The sequence below is a fragment of the Phyllobates terribilis genome, unplaced genomic scaffold, assembly GCF_046119375.1.
Source record: "Phyllobates terribilis strain yellow unplaced genomic scaffold, ASM4611937v1 Scaffold_8__6_contigs__length_399053987, whole genome shotgun sequence".
NCBI lineage: Eukaryota > Metazoa > Chordata > Amphibia > Anura > Dendrobatidae > Phyllobates > Phyllobates terribilis.
This window is the reverse complement of record NW_027362768.1, coordinates 266,563,598-266,584,110: the sequence shown is the minus strand read 5'-3', so window position 1 is coordinate 266,584,110 and position 20,513 is coordinate 266,563,598. Positions and strand designations below refer to the sequence as shown.

Sequence of the window (20,513 nt, the reverse complement as noted above, 5' to 3'; positions counted from 1 at the left end):
AGTCAAGTACTGCCCTGGTGTTTATGGCGTTGCCACAATTTAATTTCATCTTTAGTATTTTCCGCACTTTTTACTTATCATATATTTTACTTGCTTTTCTGTGCTTGATGACCTGCAGAATGCTCAGTTACTTATAGGCTTCACTTTGATTGTTCTTAATCATTTGTCCATGTGGTATTTCAAACTCCTTGCAGATGTTTTTGGTGGGAATTGAACCCAGGACTTCAAAGCAACACTGTGAACCACTGAGCTACCATGCTGCCCAAGTTTTGCTAGTTGTTAACCAATCATCAATTTCATCATACTATAGAATTCCATTCATTTTTTGGGCAATATTGGATGTAGACTTGTAAGGTATGTAGTGTAGCTTTACCCAGAGATGTCCAATTTTTGACTCTTTCCATTGAACTTTTTCAGTTATGATTTTCCATATGATTTTTTTTTTACTGAAATTTTTTTGATCCATTTTACACTTGTGTTGTAAACTTTTGGGTTTTCCCAAATATCATTTAAAAATTTAATTGTTTCTGCTTTATTTGGATTTTCACATTTTCTACTGTTACCATTTACGCATTGGTAAAACAGTTTTTGATCTGAATTAAATAGCTGATTTCATTTGTACTGGATAATTATCTCTTCATATCATTCAATTTTGCCGGCAGTACTGTTATCTCTTCTTGATCTTCCTATTCTTTTATTTTTGCTTTTTTATATTCTTCAAATTACTGACAAAGGATCTTTGATTTTTAAATCCAGTCCAAATTTCCATTTTGGCTCAGATGTTCTTTGAATTTTTGTCTTTAGTTTTCAGTATCTAGCTGCTCATGAGCTGATTTGTTTCTTCCAATGATGGTTGAGTCACAATTGCAAGTACATTGTTTGCGTCTTTCATTATTGGTGCCAGATTTTTCTTGGCACTCCTTTCGGTGCTAGCTGGCAATCCTTTTGTTTTGTTTTTTTCATATGTAAAGAATTGCAAGATGGCTGGCATCCCCTGAAAAGATTTGCTGTATGACATAATGCTTTATTTGTTATGTAGCTGCATGATATACTGTGACTACATGGTATACTGTTATTACATGACACTAATGCAAAGTGTTGTGATTTTATGGCTCATGCTATGATTCATTGTAATTCTCTTTGTGTGAAGGTTATGGGAGAATAGGCAGCTGGGCCGGTAAGAGTTGCAGTGAGTTAGCCCTGCAGCTGGGAGGAGTCTTAGGAGATGTTACCAGGTTCATTGTCAAGGTCAAACTCTATTGTATATATACAATAGACTCTAATTTTAGCTTTCCTACGCCTACATGTTTCGGCCTGCACACAACTTACACCCTAAATTGTCGTAGTTGTCAGGATAAAGTCCCCTGCAAATAGGTAATCAAGATGACGAAGTGTGGCACTGTTGGAAAGAAAAAGCTGGTCCGTGGGTAGAGCCGCGTGGTATGGCACGAAGAGTAGCTCAGCCCACTGAAGTAACTGACAACAGAATAAAACGCAGTGCTGAAATAGAAGTCTTTTGCTTTATAGACGGTGCTTGCCTGAAGGTGGCACAAAGTATGACTTACTACCCAGCAAGTAGTGAAAGAAAATGTGAAGAAACGTTGCTATGGATGGTGAGACCACACTGGATGACGGAGAGACTATTTAGGCTGCTGGAAGGACGGCTGCCGGTGGGGAGGAGGCAAAGCTGTGGAGCTACTGTGAGTGCAGAAGGTGCACCATTGCTATGTGAGTCATGGAAGAAGAAGTAGCAGAAAGAGACGGAGCTTTTTGAAATTCAGCAGTAGACTGCACAGCGGATGTGCAGCAACAGGAGAAGAGGTGTAGAAAGAGGCCGCATTGGTGTAGGAGGAGGTCACATACATGCGAACAGTCCAGAGCCAGGAGTATAATAATAATCTTTTTATTTATATAGCGCCAACATATTCCGCAGCGCTTTGTAGTTCAGACAATTTATAAACATTATCAGCTCTGTCCTCATTGGGGCTCACAATGTACATTCCCTATCAGTATGTCTTTGGTGTGTGGGAAGAAAACCACGCAAACACGGGGAGAACATACAAACTCCTTGCAGATGTTGTCCTTGATGGGATTTGAACCCAGGACCCCAGCGCTGCAAGGCTGCAGTGGTAACCACTGAGCCACCGTGCTGCCCTACCCTGCGGAGGCCCAGACAGACATTGGGGCAGGTGAGGCTGTTCCATTCGATTTGAATCGCAATATTGCCTGCACCAAGAAGATCCATCATGGAGTCTGATGAAGGACTGGTCGTTGCAGTGGAGATAGGGGTGACTATTGATGAGTCAGCCACAGCTGCGGAGTCTGATTCTAAAGAATTGGGATTAAGCCAGGAGGGCTGTGAGGATGAAGACAAGATGGCAGGGATGCGGTGGCGTAAGAAAGGAAACTAGCACACTTGTTCCGATTGCACCTTGAAATGGAAGGGAAGTTTTGTGGACCCTCTAAGGTAGCTGACGCCGATGTGGCGAGTCAAGCTTTGTGTGGTTCCAGGGTTCCTTTCATGTTTGGCCATATAGGCCAAAAGTAATTGAAGCTGTGACTGTGCCAGTTTATAATCTAGTGCCCTTTTCTGTTGATTAGGGGCACTGATGTGTTGGAAGGTTCTACACCATCAACAAGGACTTTATCCAGCTTAAGATTGTATATATCTTAAAGGGCTATATGCTTTCTTATAGGACTATGTTAGGTAAACATTTTTCTTAAGACTGTCTACAATATCACTAGATTAGGACGTTTTTTATGCTTTACCATAAACCAAAGTCATCAAAGTTATGCACTATAATGCATTTACATTGTATTGCTATGCTGTGTTATATTTCATACTTTTCAGGTCCTGCTTGCAAAGGTCGGCAACTGTTAAAGAGGGGTGTGTGTAAAGGAGTGGCTGGCACCTCCTCAAGAGATTTGCTGTCTGTTCCTCTATCCACTAACCTACCTATTCCTGATATTGATATTTCTGTGTGTGGTTCTACAATTACACCCCAGCAACATGCCCGCTGTCTTGGGGTCATCTTTGATTCAGATCTTTTCTTCACTCCTCAAATTTGATCTCTCGCTCGCCACTCATGTCACCTACATGCTGGACCCCCCTGACTCACGAACCCTATAGCCACCGTGTGGTGTGTCAGTATTAGCGGCACGCCACTGGTTGGGGGCCCCTGTGGGAGTGGGTGCCCCTGTGGGAGTGGGTGCCCTAGGCAGATGCCTAGTCTGCCTGCCCCTAACGCCGGCCCTGCTCGTATCATCTGTTCACACATCCTCCATGCAGTTAATAGCCCTCGGTATCTGTACTTGTACTGATACTGGCTGGTGACCGGTTCATGCAGTGTTATGTGCATACCCTATTTCGTATATTATGGCTGTAATGTACAATACAAGCACTTTTTACCATTCACTTTTTGTGCCTCCCCTATTTCCTCAGATTGTAAGCTTGTGAGCAGCAGGGCCCTCACTTCTTTTGGTATCTGAGTTATGTGTTATTCTGTAATGTTATTGTCTGTACAAGTCCCCTCTAATGTAAAGTGCTGCGGAATATGTTGGCGCAATAGAAATAAAAATTATTATAATATAATGCTTTATTTCTTATGTAGCAGCATGATATACTGTTATTACATGGTATACTATTATTATATGACACTAATGGAAAGTATTGTCATTTTATGGTTATGGTTCATTGTAATCCCTTTTATATGAAAGTGATGGGAGCTGTTACTATGTTCATTCCTATGCTGGGCACTGTAGAGTGATATTTTGGCACTATCTACTGCTCATTGTTGGTACTTGAGTCATTGCATTAAGTACCATATGTAGAAGATACTGGAAGAAGGGGAATGGTTTATTAATTGACCCCTAGCTGTTGTTGCAGTTCAGTTGGGGATTGAGAGTTGCAGAGAGAAGAATACAGGAGCTGAGAGTATAAACCGCAGATTAAGTGGGTGTGGAAGGAAGGAGACATTGGTAGCAAGTTGACAACTGCATTGAGAAAAGGCAGTTTGGATCCTAGACATGACAGAACATCCTTGATGCACTAGTAAGTGGATAAAATGGAGTGGAGAGCCATGCTTTCAATGGGTGCAGCTGGGAGCCCAAAAAGATATTGCTCTGGTTTGTGGGGACAGTGAAACAGCAGAAGGTGAAGTTTTGGGACTGAGACAATATGTAGGCCAGATATAGTAGTGTTAATGGAGAAATACTGAATTTGCCAGGATGGGGCATGGATACTTGGCAGAATTGGGCTGTAGTCAGAAGGAAAGATAATTAAAATGGCAGGTAATTTTTGCCATATTTCTGAAATATTTCTTGCAAGGTATGTGCCATCTTTCCTTATTACTAAGAGTTCAAGATTCCTGTACCATCTTAAAGTATGCGGTCAAAGAGTGGGACAACTGCAGCAGTGAACATCACGCACACCCAGGAAAACCCCTTTCACTGGTAGATAGGTGCGCAACTACATGTTTCGGCCTGTGCGCACCTTACACATAGATGCATGCTCCATTATTTTTTTCCCCCACATTTTTCTTCACTTTGCCTCATTTCATCAGGTGTTTCCATGCTAACTTCTACATGTTGTGTGTTCATTTTATGATGAGCCCACAGGGCTAGAAGAAACACTTGCTCCTGTGGTAAAGTAAGCAGTGAAATGTGTTACCTCAGAAAGCAGCAGATGTAAGCCCCTGCTGTGTTATCTGTATACTCACTTATCATAAGTGACTTATGCTTCTTCCCATTGCCAGTACCTGTGGTATGTACTGATCATAAGCGGGAGCAGCTCCACAGTATCTTTCTTCGCACTGACTGTTTATTCGCTCTAAGTTCAAGCTGGGGCGGACATATTGTTATGATCTGCAGCAAGTACTAAGGAAAGAAAGGGGAAAGCTATCCCTACAGTAAGACTAAACTGAATCCCTACGATGTAGCGGGCTGCCTGTTCCTTGCGAACAGACCAGCCTTAGTCCTCGGCTAGTCTGAACGAAGACCTATAGAATTAAGGGAGGGGTCCCTAAAAGAACTAAGGACTGGAACAAAAATGGGACACCTCCTAAACAGAGAAGGTTGTTGCAGAACACAAAAAGATAAACTGACAAAAAGGTACTAGAGGTCCCAGAAGAACCAAGCAAACTGACAGAGATCGGCACAGAAGCACCTGGCTAGAGAAACAGTCAAACACTGAAGTCTAGCACAGCCAAAAGCGGAGCTGGAATATAAAGGCAGATGGTCACGTGACCACAAAATACAAGATGGAGAAAACAAACAGGAGGGATCTAACACATATCATTGGTGCAACCTGTGCAGACGCACAGGGGTCGAAGTGGTAATTGGGGCCACTACCACCTCTAAAGCAGGTAGAAATGTTCATTATGATAAGCTATTGGACTGCTGAGGGCCCATATACAGTTCTTGCACAGGGGCTTCTTCTGTCTATGTTAGCCAGTGAATTCAAGGGTAAAATTTGTGTTCAGTCAAGACAGATTTTCATATTATGGAGAAATGAGATGATAGCTGCTGTTTAAAAAACTATATGGAAAAGGGAGATAGGGGGAAGGAGGACCTAGAGGAGGGATGTCAAACTCAAACACACAGAGGGCCAAAATGAAAAACTTGGACAAAGTCGCAGGCCAACCAGTATACAGTGTAATGGGCCACACAAAGTCCTCCATACAGAATAATGGGTCTCATATAGTCCTCCATACAGTGTAATGGGCCCCACATAGTCCTCCAAACAGTATAATGGACCCCACACAGTCCTTCATACAGTATAATGGGCCCCACATAGTCCTAGTCCCCCATACAGTATAATGAACCTCACATAGTCCTCCATGCAGAATAATGGGCCCCACATAGTCCTCCAAACAGTATAATGGACCCCACACAGTCCTTCATACAATATAATGGGCCCCACATAGTCCTCCAAACAGTATAATGTGCCCCACATAGTCCTCCATACAGTATAATGGGCTCCAGATAGACCTCCATGTAGTATAATGGGCCGCACAAAGTCCTCCATGCAGAATAATGGCCCCACATAGGGGTGGTGATTCTGGTGTCAAGGGCCCAATATAATCACCCTGTGGGCCAGATTTGGTACACGGGCCAGAGTTTGACACGTATGACCTAGAGGCACACACATATGGTGTGCTCCAAGTTCAGAAGAAACAACAGTTACACATAAAGAGTTATTCCCCCCAAAAATACGTTTTCCCCTATTCATGGGATAGGGGAAAACTTGCCGATCAATGAGGTTCTGACTGTTAGGACCCCAGCCATCCCGAGATCAAGCCTTTATAACTCTGAGAATGGGGCTCTGCAACCCTGTCCTGAATGGAGCGGAGGTGTGCACGCTCAACCTGCACTCCATTTATCTATAGAACTGCCAGAAATAGCAAATCAGTCCAAATAAATGGAGGGGAGGCTGAGCACATGCACCTTTGCTACATTAAGGATGGGGCTGCAAAGTCCCATCCTCAAGGCTCTTGCAAATAATCAACTAAAACATATTTTAGAAAGAACGAAATTGCTGACAACTGAAATTATATAGATTATGGGCTTGTGCAGATAAGGAAATTAAGAAAAAAAATAGTTTGCAGTTGAAATGATCACTAAAGGTTTTTTTCTGGTTTTGGAAAAAACATCTCCTGCAATTCCGAGTCCATGAAAATACCGGACTGCAGTCAGATGACATCTGAGTGCAATCTGATTTTCACACACTGTCACATAGGAGAACGAGGAAAACTGATGACACTCGGACAAAACGCTGATCAAAGTCTGCTCAAAATAATTGGTCTGTTTTTCTTATACGTGAGAATAGCACCTGTCTGAATGAGGCCTTAACAGTGCTAACCACTTGAGCCACCAAACTGCACAAGAGCGCTATCCTTTATAAACATAAAGGAGCAACAAAATGTGGGGCCTAAGCCTTAAAAAAAAAATCTATAATTTGAACTTCAAATTAAATTGTGAAAACTTTTTTGTCATGAGCACAATCATCACATATGGTGGGGAGAAAAAGAGAAGGCATCCAAAAAAGTACACATTATACCAAGTGTTAGACAATATTTGCTTTTAGTCATACAGGGACCTAAGATCTGTTTTCTTCTTTTACCCCTAAGCACAGTATGACATACATGTATGTGATTGCGGGGGGTGATCATGTGTGGAGAGGGCTCAGTAGATGAACTTTTTCCACACGCAGCAGATGGCGGTAATATTAAATAGCCAGCGTCTGTCTCTAACAGCCGGTGCTGAACTCTGACCGCAGCTATTAACCTTAAATGCCGCTGTCCATCTTTGACAGTGCCATTTAAATGGAACTCACGCTGCTGCTCGCGTGTACTGGCTCAGTTTGGAGCCTTGTGACGTGATTGCGAGGCCATCTTAGTCCTCCTCTGAAGCTCATCACTGTTAGTCAAGCTTTCCACTTTCTGCTGTTATACTTATGGTATTGCATTATAGTACATTGTACCTTGTGCAATCATTCGATGACATATCATTGTACACATATGTATAATTATTGGTTGTTTACGCAACAATGTATTAAATTAGGATTTAACCTTTGTACGATGTTATTTGCAGCCAAGTATTTCTTTATCATGGATTTCAAATTGGAAACTGTGGATTGCAATCTAAGGAATGTATGGTTCAATGATATTTACATGCAATCTATGTGTTAGTAGGTGTTAAAATCAATATTGTGATCACCTAACACAGGTGTGGTCACCAGAAGTCTATGCTCAGATGTCCATATAAGTCGAAGACAGACTGTCTTTCTCAAACAGAAACCAATATAGTGAATGCCACCATTTGTATCTGTGGTATGTGGGATGTGTTCTTTTCAGGAGTTCTGTTTTCCTGTTCCTAAAATTAAACAGAGAAATGTAATGCCAAAAGCTATTGTGAACCTAGCTCAACGGGGTTGTCCAGTCTTAGGTTACAAGTCTGCAGTCACTCTATAAGTCTCGGCACGCTGTGTGGATTCTGTGATGCCAGCGCCAGGATCAGCGGGTGTGTGACTGCAAGTATTCAATTTACGTACATACGGTCACATGCCAACTAGACATGTGCAGCGTCGCTCAATGAAAGTGGGTTGAGCGAGGCTGAAAATGTCTAGTTGGAATGTGGCCAGAAATATGCAAATCACATACTTGCGGTCACATCACAGCCTGCTCTTGACACTGAAGAATCCTGACAGTGAGCGTGCTGAGAGGATTCACAAGTCTGCAGTAACTTAGTGACTGCAGGCTTGTACCCCAAGGCTGGACAACCCCGTTCAGCGATTTATATATTATGGGTACAGTGAGGTTTGTAACAAGGGTTTGTTTAGATTAAATTTATTTGTAAACGTGATTTTCCTTTTTAATGAGGATTTTTTTTTCTTTTATAATAGACAAGTAGAAGATCCCTCATCCTGATAGGTGTAGACATGTCTTCTGATCCCACCACACCAACGCAACCCCTGCAGTCCCCGAAGTCACCAGTAGCTCTGTCATACCCATTCCACAGAGAAGGGAGTCGACTTTGGGAGAGGAGTCACCTTTTTCTTGGAGAACTGCCAAGCCCTCTACCAACTAAGAGAACTCGTACATATTCAGCGTATGTATTAAAAAAAATCTGCATTGATGTAATGTACAGCTCTAACACTTTGTGGTTTTGATTTTTTTTTAAATAGCTAATTGCATATAAGTCAAATGGACATTTGAACACTAAATTATAAAATTAGAGCACTTCCATGATGAGAAACCAGGGCTCTTATCCTTTGCAAGTCCAGTTCTGAAATTAATTACATTTGCACAGGAAATAAAATGTGCCATTATATTATAATATTTCACAAATTAATGTTTCCGTGTGAACAGCAGCAGATGCTAACTGTAATTTACATCCCGAGGCAATGCCATGTATCGGAAAAAAAACCTCTGATCCTGTTTATTTTTTAACCATTTACATTGACTGACTATAAAAAGTCTACACAACTTGTTAAACTGCCTTGTTTTGTCATGTAAAAAAATACAAAGAAAAATAATTTCAGAGCTTTTTCTACCCTTAATGTCACCCATAACCTGTACAAATCTGTTGAAACAAAAGGAAATAATTTTAAGGGGGGACATTAAAAATAACAAAACTAAAATAATGTGGTTGAATAAGGGTATAAACATTTTTCCAAGGCATTAGCTCTACCCTGGGACACTATGAAGACAGTCATCAAGAAGTGTTTTAAATTTGGCACAACATTGAAAATACCTATAATGAGATGTCACTCAAAGATTGATGAAAAGACGAGAAGAAAATTGGTCTGGGAGGCTGCCAAGAGGTAAACAGCAATATTAAGGGAACTGCAGAAATTTCTGGAAAGTACTGGTTATATACTGCATGTGACCACAAACTCCAGTATTCTTCATATGTCTGACCTGTGGAGTAGGGTGACAAGACAAAATCATTTTCTTACAAATAAAAAAACATCCAAGCCCACCTATGTTTTGCTATTACCTATATTAAGTCTGCCTAATACATGTGGGGAAAAATTTATACATGTTGACCTTTTTGGCCATAATTCCAAAAGGTACGTTTGATGCAAATCCAACACTGCGCATCACTTAAAGAGCACCATGCCCACAGTGAAACATGGTGAAGGCAGCATTATGCTTTGAGGCTGCTTTTGGGTAGCTGGAACTGGGGTTTTAGTCAAGGTGGAGATTATTATGAACGGCTCCAAATATCAGTCACTTTTGCATTAAAACCTTGAGTTCTTTGTTAAAAAGCTGAAGATGAAGAGGAATTTCACCTTTCAGCATAAGGATCTAAATCCAATTGAAAATCTGAGGGTTGTCCTGAAAAGGGCTATACACGGGATTTGGAGCGCTAATGCAAGGAAAAGTGGGCAAAGATTGCCAATTCTAAGTATGCCATGCAGATAGACTCCTATCCAAAAAGATTGAATGCTGTCATAAATTCATAGGTTACTACAACAGTATTAGTTTAAGGGTGTGCATATTTATGCAACCACATTATTTTAACTCTTCATTTTTAATTTTAGAGCGGAAATTATTTATTTGTTTTTCAATTGTGTTGTATGGAATTTTGGTGACATTAAGGCTATGTGCCCACGTTGCATTTATGAAGCAGAAAATTTCTGCTGCATAAATGCAAGTCCTCTCCCGGAAAAACGCATGCGGAATTCCGCACGCGTTTATCGCGCATTTTTCGCGCGTTTATCACGCGTTTTCCACATGCGGAATTGCCTTGCGTTTTTTATGCATTGGACAAAGGCAATTCCGCTTGCGGAAACGCAAAATTAAATGACATGCTGCGTATTTTTGAACGCGGCATTAACGCTGCGGAAAAATCCGCAGCATGTGCATAGAACTTGCGGAATCCCATTGGGGACCATGGGGTGCGGATATACATGCGTTTTTCAAGCGTTTACGCTGCGGAAATTCCGCAGCATATACGCTTGAAAAATGCTACGTGGGCACACAGCCTAAAGGAGAAAAAATATCTAATTGATATGATTTTTTACATGACAAAAAAACTTTATTTTAACAGGGTGTGTAGACGTGCGTAGACGTTAGTTGCATAAAAGGGCTTCCTCTATCACTCCATCTGCATTTATGTGCATCTAGTGTTCAAAAATATTAAAACATAAAACATACAGTATATTTTCTGTTGCCAAAATTGCAACAACCTGTAGGATGGAATGGAAATTAGTTATAACATACATTGATCATAAAGAATCTTAACGGCAGAATTACTAATTTTACACCATCCATAAACAATGTACAGCTTATAAAATAGATGCCAAACTTAGGCCCATGGGCCAGATATAATCAGAGTAATTATATTTGGCCCTCAAGAAAATCCAAAATGTTTACTACAGATGGCCCGCCAGTAGACAACGTATGCACCGCTAATACTACGAATCCCGCGTTTACTGTCCAGCTCACTCTCTGGTTAGTACAAGGCGTTTACAACACTCCCCGTAGTAAGGCGCTCCCCAGCTATAACACTTCCTGACCGGCATTCACCTGAGCCGGAAGTTCCCTCCTCTTCTCCCTACATCAGCGCATGCTCTCCCATACTTCTCAGTGCACATAGCACCTACTACCCACTATCTCCACCACAAGTTGGGCACAGGAATGCTATTGAGCCAGTGCACTTATGCCACAATTTTTTATTGCTCTATTTTGCTCATGTATTCTCCATTTTGTTTTTTATATTTTGAGATCTTACCCATTGTGTTCACTCCCTACCATCTTGACTCTGCGAATATTATAGTTTCATTGCTGTTTATGTTCTTCTGATACTCTCTACCTCCCTATATATTTTTTCTATTTAAGTCACCACACCCTTTGCATTCCCCTGTATACTGCTCTAACCCTAACTTCTCTTGCAGTACTGGGGTTCTCCCTTCCATAGTCCAATTCCCCCACCCCACCCCCCTCTCCCCCACACCGCGCCACTTTTTTTCTGTCACAAATAATGTTATAAATATCAAGGTTTGCCATAGACTTTGTCCAATTTTTTTAAAGTTTTGGCCCACTGTGTATTTGAGTTTGACATCCCTGGTTTATAAGGTCAAAAGTTGTGAAAGGTTCTCTTTAAAGGGTTATTCCCATCTCCAGGATCCTATCCCAATACGTAGTAGGTGTAATAATAATAATAATAATATTATTAGCAAATACCTCCAATTAGAAATGTAGTATAGTATTTTTGATTCACTATCTCTTTACTCATGTGCAAGCAATGCAGGACCTTAGGTATCCATAGCTACGACCACTAGCAACTAGCTAACTAACTGTGACTTTATCAGTGGACATAACCATGGATACCAAAGGTCCTGCATTGCTTGCACATGAGGAAGAAGACATAGCGAATCAAAAATACTATACTACATTTCTAGCTGGAGGTATTTGCTAATATTACTATTATTATTACACCTACTACATATTGGGATAGGATCTTGGAGATGGGAATACCCCTTTAAGTACTGCTATTCTTTTCCGAAGAAACAAGCATTCCTAAACAGTTTTTTTTTTTTAGAGAACTGAAACTCTGTATCTTAAAAAAAACATCAAATAAAGATGTAAAACTGAGGCATGTCCTAAAATGTGTGAATAGAAATTTCTATAAAACGGACACATGTGAATACTCTCTGTTAGAAAAATAGAATAAATTCCATATAATGTGGACCTTGAGCATATAGAGGGCTTGCTCTGCTCTAGGCTGGTAATGGATTCCAAGAATATTGTGAAATTATTTCAGAATCCTGATGTACCAGTAACATGTGAGAACATGTATGCATTCATGTGTATTGACACTGAAAGGAAGGAAACTATACATTTTTTTAAGTTCTGCAAACATCAGGTCACATGAGTATGCAGATCGTTTCTTTTAAAATGTCATGATTTTCTGATGTTTGGTTTAATCTTTAAGTTCTGAGAACAAAAAAAAATAAGAATGCAAAATACCAACTATGTTCACATGTTGCGTTTTTGATGCGTTTTTTTTCTGCAGGCAAAACCTACTCTCTTGGCAGGAAAGAAGCAACATCAAAAAACCAGGCTGAGTTTTTGTTGCGTTTTTTTTGCTGCGTTTTTTTACTGTGTTTTTGTCTATGTACATTTGTCTTTTGTGCCTTCTGATAAAGTTTAGTGCAGAATTAAATAACCTAATTCAAATTCATCAGGTTTTGGCACCAAAAACGCAGCAAAACCTGATACCTGCAATTTTTGCTACATTTTTGCGGTACTTTTGCACTACTCATTGCAATGGGTGAAAAACGCTACAAAAACGCTGAAAGAAGTGACATGCAGCATTTTGCAAAAATGCAGCTCTTTGACAAAAGTCTGGGAGAAAAAGGAAGGTGTATGCATGAGATTTCTGAAATCTCATAGACTTTGCTGGTACTGTAAAAAACAGCTGAAAATTTGCATAAAAAAAACACATAAAAAAAGTGCTGCAAAAACGCAACATGTGAACATAGCCTAACACACCAGACAAAGAACGTGCATAGTGGCAGATTATTGGGTATTTTTTATCATTTGCTGAAATTAAAAACAATTCGTAGAGAAAATAACCTAGATAATTGGTGACTCATGTGTTGAATTTGCGTTTAAAGGGGTTGTCAAGGTTTGGGCTGAAAGTCTATAGTTACTAAATCCTCACAGCTTGCACACCACACGCTGTCAGGATCCTCCAGTGCCAGAGACAAGAGCGGGTGGTCATTACTGCAAGTATGTGATTTTCATACATGCGGTGACATACCGACTAGACTTGCTCTGCTTCGCTCAATTCACTTGTATTGAGTGAGGCTGCACATGTCTGGTCGGGATGTAGCCAGAAGTATGCAAATTGCTTACTTGTACTCACATGACTGTCACTGGAGAATCCTGACAGCTTGCAGTGTGCATGCTGTAAGGGTATGTGCCCACGATTGCATCCAGACCTGCAGCCCAGACGCTGCGGAAGAGTGCCAGCGGTTTCCGCTCATCTATGCAATGAGCGGCGGACATTTTTTTTCCACATGCAGACTTTCCTCATAGAGGTTAGGTCTATGGGGAAAGCCCGCATTCGGACCCTCAAGAGAAATTGACATGCTGCGGTCTGGAAAGATGTGCCACATGTCAGTGTCCGCGAGTGTGCCGCAGACGCATAGCTGATATGGGATTTCTACAAATCCAATCCACTATGCTGTAACATCTGGCCGCTGCGGGTTTGACACTGCATAAGTCCGCAGCGTCGAACCCACAGCGGCTCCGGATCGTGGGCACACAGCCTAAGGGGATTCAAAATTCTGCAGTCAAGTGGACGTTCATCTCAAACCTAGACAATCCCTTTAAGGTGTATTCCATTAGTGGGAGGGACAGTGTTCATCATATGTTCCTACATTTCTCATTAGCACTGCAAGAGCTTCTGCAGGACCAATCTACAAGGGTGTATGCAAGCAGTTCTCCCGTTCCCAGGGCCATGGGTTCCTCACCCCTGAAAATGGAACCGAAGACATATTTGTACATATTTCTGAGTAAGTGTTCTTTACTGTATCATATTAATTTAATAAGCCAGTTTATTAGACCATGTGATAATGCATATGATTACGTAATCATACTCTATATTGCCAGCATTCAATGAAGTCCCCATGGTCACTTAATATCTGTATGTATAAACCTGTCTCTAACATGTAAAATTAAGAAAAAAAATGCTAAAATCTTTTTTTGGAAATGCCTATTAGTTTCAACAATGAAATAAGATTAATAATGGTAGCTTAAAGTGGATTTCCCACAAATAACATTTACCACTTATGCACTCTTATTTCTAAAAGGGGCTGTACACTACTTGGACAACCCCTTCTCATTCCATGTTTGGCCACATTAAAATAAAAACTCCTGTACTCACCGCCGGCGCTGTTCCAGCGGTGTGGGTACTCGGATTTGCGGAGCTCAAGTGAGGTTGTTACATCATATGAGCCCTGCACCCAATCAGCGCTGGCGTCACTGTCCCCACCTTTGGACAAATCAGACATCAAGAGGAATTGAGCGGACATTCGGAGCCCTGACTTCCTGTTGATGTTCAATATGTCCAAAGGCCAGGACAGTGATGCCGGCGCTGTTCCAGCAGTGTGGGCACTGGCGTTCCCAGGGCTCACTTGAGGTTGTTATGTCATGTGAGCCCTGCACCCAGACAGTGACGCCGGTGCTGATTGGGCGTAGGGCTCATATGATGTAACAACCTCACGTGAGCCCTGGGAACACGAGTGCCGACACCGCTGGAACGATGCTGGAACCGGAGGTAAGTATAAGTGTTTTTATTTTAATGGGGGCAAACATTGAGATTGAGAACGTAAACTTTACTGAAAACCACCTGGAGAAGACTTTCTTTTGACCATTTTCTAGCTCTAAATAGGCTAAGTCTAACAAAGCCAAATACAAGGACACCCCTGGACACTCCAGGTCTATCATCCATCAACTAGACATTGATAAATGCATTAAAACCTCCAGTGCAATCTCAGCCCTGTATGAATACAGAATGGCATATAGAATATGTTATCACACCTTGAGCTGAGCCACATATCATTTTGGAACCCAACCAGTCCACTTGGGATGGGATGGCTTGTGCTGATTAGGGTGCTTCCATGCCATAGCAAAAAAAGAATTATCATTTCCTATGCCGTTAAATCAAAATTATTAAACTCCAATGCAAATTAGTTTTATTAGCAAAATTTATAAACTTTCTATTGTTTGCAATAAACTAATGAAACAAGAACAATTTAAATAACTCAAAACAACTAATATAAAAAGTCACCTCCAAAATCAACACAAATTGTCATCAGTAGCCGTCCCAGTAGCTGATGTCTGGCTGTGCATCGTGTTTGCATCCCTGTCATAATGGCCATAGGGGCTCTAATAAGTACTAAATATTCTTGTGATGAAGGGGTTGAATAATTTGGAGACTTGTAGCAGTTATTAAAGTGGCTGTCACGGGGTTACCGCGACAGTTTGGAGCCAGAAGGCTCCTACTCCAGCTCAGAGAAGAAGCACTTCTCCATCATTTTAAATGTGTGTTTATTTCGTACAGCAGAACAGGGGTTAAGTGGCCTTGTTGGAATTCCCTGTGCTCACAACTAAGCTCGGTTAGCCACTCCTTTTCCCTTCATAATCTGGGCTCTGATACAAATCCTTGTCAGAGCTAGCTTTTGCTGCATGACTAACGGAGGGAGTGGAGTCCTTATGAGAAGGAGAGTTGAAGGAATTATTTGTGACTGTAGTCTGGTTTGTAAACATGGTAATTCCTTATCCTTTTCCATTTTTGGTTTATTCCCCTACCTTCACAACCCGGTGCTTTCCTCTGTTATATGTGAGTGAATATTTTGTGTGCCTGGAGTTTTCTGTTTACCCCTGTCTGTGTAACCTTGTTTGTTGGGTTGGTGTACTACGGTGCACAGTAGCGTCCCCTTCTCTGGGTAGGAGCAGTGAACAGATGGAGGGCTTACTCAGGACTTAGGGCGAGGGTGAAGGCCCCGGCATCCTTACCTTCAGAGGTATCCCTGGGAATAGGGCAAGCTAGGGCGCCACCCAGTGTTAGGGACAGGGTAGGAGCCCCTGGTCCCTGGTCACCCGACAGCCATGTCGTGACAGTGGCATTTTGTGTTGAATTTGGAGAAACCATTTGTTATATTAGTTTTGTGGAGCTATTTAATACAATACAAATAAAATACTGCGCATAAATTGTAGGAGAAAAAGAAGAGAATCCCATATAAGGTTTCCGAAACTACAATATGACACAGAGATGTAGAATAAGAGGTGTCTCGTAAGGATATCAACAAATGGCTACTAAAATGACAATACACCATGGCAATAATAGCATATGTTTATGCATAAAGGATAAGTTACTGTACACTGGAATAAATATTAACCCGTTTACAACCCAAGGTGGTTTGCACGTTAATGACCAGGCCAATTTTTACAATTCTGACTACTGTCAATTTATGAGGTAATTACTCTGGAACGCTTCAACGGATGCCCCTGATTCTGAGACTGTTTTTTTCGTGACATATTGTACTTCATGATAGTGGTAAAATTTCTTCGATATCACTTGCGTTTATTTGTGAAAAAAAACGGAAATTTGGCAAAAATTTTGCAATTTTCAAAATTTGAATTTTTATGCCCTTAAATCAGAGACATACTGTACAGACCAAAAGTTTGAACACACCTTCTCATTTAAAGATTTTTCTGTATTTTCATAACTATGAAAATTGTACATTCACACTGAAGGCATCAAAACTATGAATTAACACATGTGGAATAATATACTTAACAAAAAAGTGTGAAACAACTGAAAATATGTCTGATATTCTAGGTTCTTCAAAGTAGCCACCTTTTGCTTTGATGACTGCTTTGCACACTCTTGGCATTCTCTTGATGAGCTTCAAGAGGTAGTCACCGGAAATGGTTTTCACTTCACAGGTGTGCCCTGTCAGGTTTAATAAGTGTGGTTTCTTGCCTTATAAATGGGGTTGGGACCATCAGTTGTGTTGTGCATAAGTCTGGTAGATACACAGCTGATAGTCCTACTGAATAGACTGTTAGAATTTGTATAATGGCAAGAAAAAAGCAGCTAAGTAAAGAAAAACGAGTGGCCATCATTACTTTAAGAAATGAAGGTCAGTCAGTCCGAAAAATTGGGAAAACTTTGAAAGTGTCCCCAAGTGCAGTTGCAAAAACCATCAAGCGCTACAAAGAAACTGGCTCACATGAGGACCGCCCCAGGAAAGGAAGACCAAGAGTCACCTCTGCTTCTGAGGATAAGTTTATCCGAGTCACCAGCCTCAGAAATCGCAGGTTAACAGCAGCTCAGATTAGAGACCAGGTCAATGCCACACAGAGTTCTAGCAGCAGACACATCTCTTCAACAACTGTTAAGAGGAGACTTCATGCAGCAGGCCTTCATGGTAAAATAGCTAATATGAAACCACTGCTAAGGACAGGCAACAAGCAGAAGAGACTTGTTTGGGCTAAAGAACACAAGGAATGGACATTAGACCAGTGGAAATCTGTGCTTTGGTCTGATGAGTCCAAATTTGAGATCTTTGGTTCCAACCACCGTGTCTTTGTGCGATGCAGAAAAGGTGAACAGATGGACTCTACATGCCTGGTTCCCACCGTGAAGCATGGAGGAGGAGGTGTGATGGTGTGGGGGTGCTTTGCTGGTGACACTGTTGGGGATTTATTCAAAATTGAAGGCATACTGAACCAGCATGGCTGCCACAGCATCTTGCAGCGGCATGCTATTCCATCCGGTTTGCGTTTAGTTGGACCATCATTTATTTTTCAACAGGACAATGACCCCAAACACACCTCCAGGCTGTGTAAGGGCTATTTGACCAAGAAGGAGAGTGATGGGGTGCTACGCCAGATGACCTGGCCTCCACAGTCACCAGACCTGAACCCAATCGAGATGGTTTGGGGTGAGCTGGACCGCAGAGTGAAGGCAAAAGGGCCAACAAGTGCTAAGCATCTCTGGGAACTCCTTCAAGATTGTTGGAAGACCATTTCCAGTGACTACCTCTTGAAGCTCATCAAGAGAATGCCAAGAGTGTGCAAAGCAGTCATCAAAGCAAAAGGTGGCTACTTTGAAGAACCTAGAATATAAGACATATTTTCAGTTGTTTCACACTTTTTTGTTAAGTATATAATTCCACATGTGTTAATTCATAGTTTTGATGCCTTCAGTGTGAATGTACAATTTTCATAGTCATGAAAATACAGAAAAATCTTTAAATGAGAAGGTGTGTCCAAACTTTTGGTCTGTACTGTATGTCACACAAAATAGTTAATAAATAACATTTCCCACATGTCTACTTTACATCAGCACAATTTGGAACCAATTTTTTTTATTATTAGGGAGCTATAAGGGTTAAAAGTTGACCAGCGATTTCTCATTTTTCCAACAAAATTTACAAAACCTTTTTTTAAGGACCACATCATATTTGAAGTCACTTTGAGGGGTCTTTATGACAGAAAATACCCAAAAGTGACACCATTCTAAAAACGGCACCCCTCAAGGTGCTCAAAACCACATTCAAGAACCCTTCAGGTGCTTCACAGGAATTTTTGGAATGTGGAAGAATAAAATTAACATTTAACTTTTTCACAAAAATGTTACTTTAGACCCAATTTTTTTTATTTTCGCAGGGGTAACAGGAAAAAATGGACCCCAAAATTTGTTGTGCAATTTGCCCTGGGCACGCAGATACCCCATATGTGAGAAAAAACACTGTTTGGGTGCACGGCAGGGTTCGGAAGGGAAGGAGCGCCATTTGACTTTTTGAATCTAAAATTTGCTTGAATAATTAGCGGATGCCATGTTGCATTTGGGGAGCCCCTGATGTGTCTAAACAGTGGAAACCCCCCACAAGTGACCTCATTTTGGAAACTACACCCCTCAAGGATTTTATCAAGGGGTATAGTGAACATTTTGAACCAAGAGGTACGACACAGAATTTGATAACATTAGGTCATCATATTGAATAAGTTGTCATTAGTCTTGAGCGCAAGTGCTCGCTACTTGAGTTTGCATCGGGTACTTAGGTATGCACCAAGTATCACAGGTGCTCGAGTGACATGCTCGAGTCCCCGCCCGCATGTTTCACGGTTATTAGACACCCAAAACAAACATGCGGGGATCGCTCGTGCATGGCAGGCTATCCGCACAAGGTTTTTTTGGCCGCGAAGCATATGGGGCAGAGACTCGAGCACCCGCGATACTCAATGCATACCCGAGCACCCGATGCAAACTCAAGTGGCGAGCACTTGCGCTCAACACTAGTTGCCATATCGTCATCTTTTTTTTTTTTTTACTTTTGAAAAAAATCCCAACCCTAACCCCCAAGCCTAACCCCAACCCTAACCCTAACCCTAACCCTTACACAACCCTAACCCGAGAGTTTATTTTTTACGCCGTTCCTCGTACGGTATAAGTGATAAGACGTCTTTATTCTTCGGGTCGGTGCAATTACAGCGATACCAGAATCATAGCGGGTTTTTATGATTGACAGCTGTCACACAGTAAAAGACTCATTTTTTTGTAAAATCTAGTTTTTGCATCGTCATATTTTGAGAGCTATAATTTTTACATATTTTGGCTGACAGAGTCATGTGATGGCTTGTTTTTTGCGGGATGAGTTGACGGTTTTATTGGTGCCATTTTCAGGCAGTGACATTTTTTGATCGCTTTCTATTCCGGTTTTTGGGAGGCAGAATAAACAATAACCAACAATTCAGGAATTGTTTTTTTTTTTTTTTTTTTATTCTGTTCCGCGTGTGGTAAAATTGATAAGGCACCTTTATTCTTCGGGTCAGTACGTTTACAGCGGTACCACATTTATATCGTTTTTCTATGTTTTGGCGCTTTTACATAATAAAAGCAATTTTCTAGAAAAAATTATTTTTTTGCATCGCTTTATTCTGAGAGCTATAACTTTTTTTTTTTTGGCTGATGGAGCTGTATGGTATGGTGGCTTGTTTTTTGCGGGACGAGATGACATTTTCAGCGGTACCATTTTTATTTATATTCGTCTTTTTGATCGCGTGTTATTCCATTTTTTGTTTGGCGGTATGATGTTAAAGCATTGTTTTTTGCTTTGTTTTTTTTTTTTTTTTTACCGTGTTCACTGAAGAGGTTAACTAGTGGGACAATTTTATAGGTCAGGTCGTTCCAGACGCGGCGATACCAAATATGTGTACTTTTATTTATTTTTTTTTTTTTTCATAATAATATTTATTGATGGGTACATTATATTTTTATTTTTGGTGGATTATTTTTATTTATTTATTTTTTATATTTTTAAAAAATATATATATTTTTTTTCACTTTCTGACACTTTTTTTACTTTTATACTTTGTCCCACTATGGGACTTTCACTTTTTTTATTCTGATCACCTGCATAGCACAGGAATGGAGCACCATCCTTGTGCTATGCAGGCTGTCAACGCTGCACAGGGAGAAGATAC

At 40.9% G+C, this 20,513-nt stretch overlaps 1 protein-coding gene across 3 annotated transcripts in view; it reads left to right on the top strand.

Annotated features, from left to right (window-relative positions):
* CSDC2 (cold shock domain containing C2) overlaps window positions 1-20,513 on the top strand; it is a 53,629-nt gene that overhangs the window by 18,622 nt on the left and 14,494 nt on the right. For all 3 annotated transcript variants that reach the window (XM_073644221.1, XM_073644223.1, XM_073644222.1), the window contains 2 exons: window positions 8,402-8,607; window positions 13,907-14,029. In XM_073644221.1, the coding sequence (XP_073500322.1) occupies window positions 8,438-8,607; window positions 13,907-14,029 (293 nt within the window). In that variant the 5' untranslated portion in view covers window positions 8,402-8,437. The remainder of the gene's footprint in view (window positions 1-8,401; window positions 8,608-13,906; window positions 14,030-20,513) is intronic.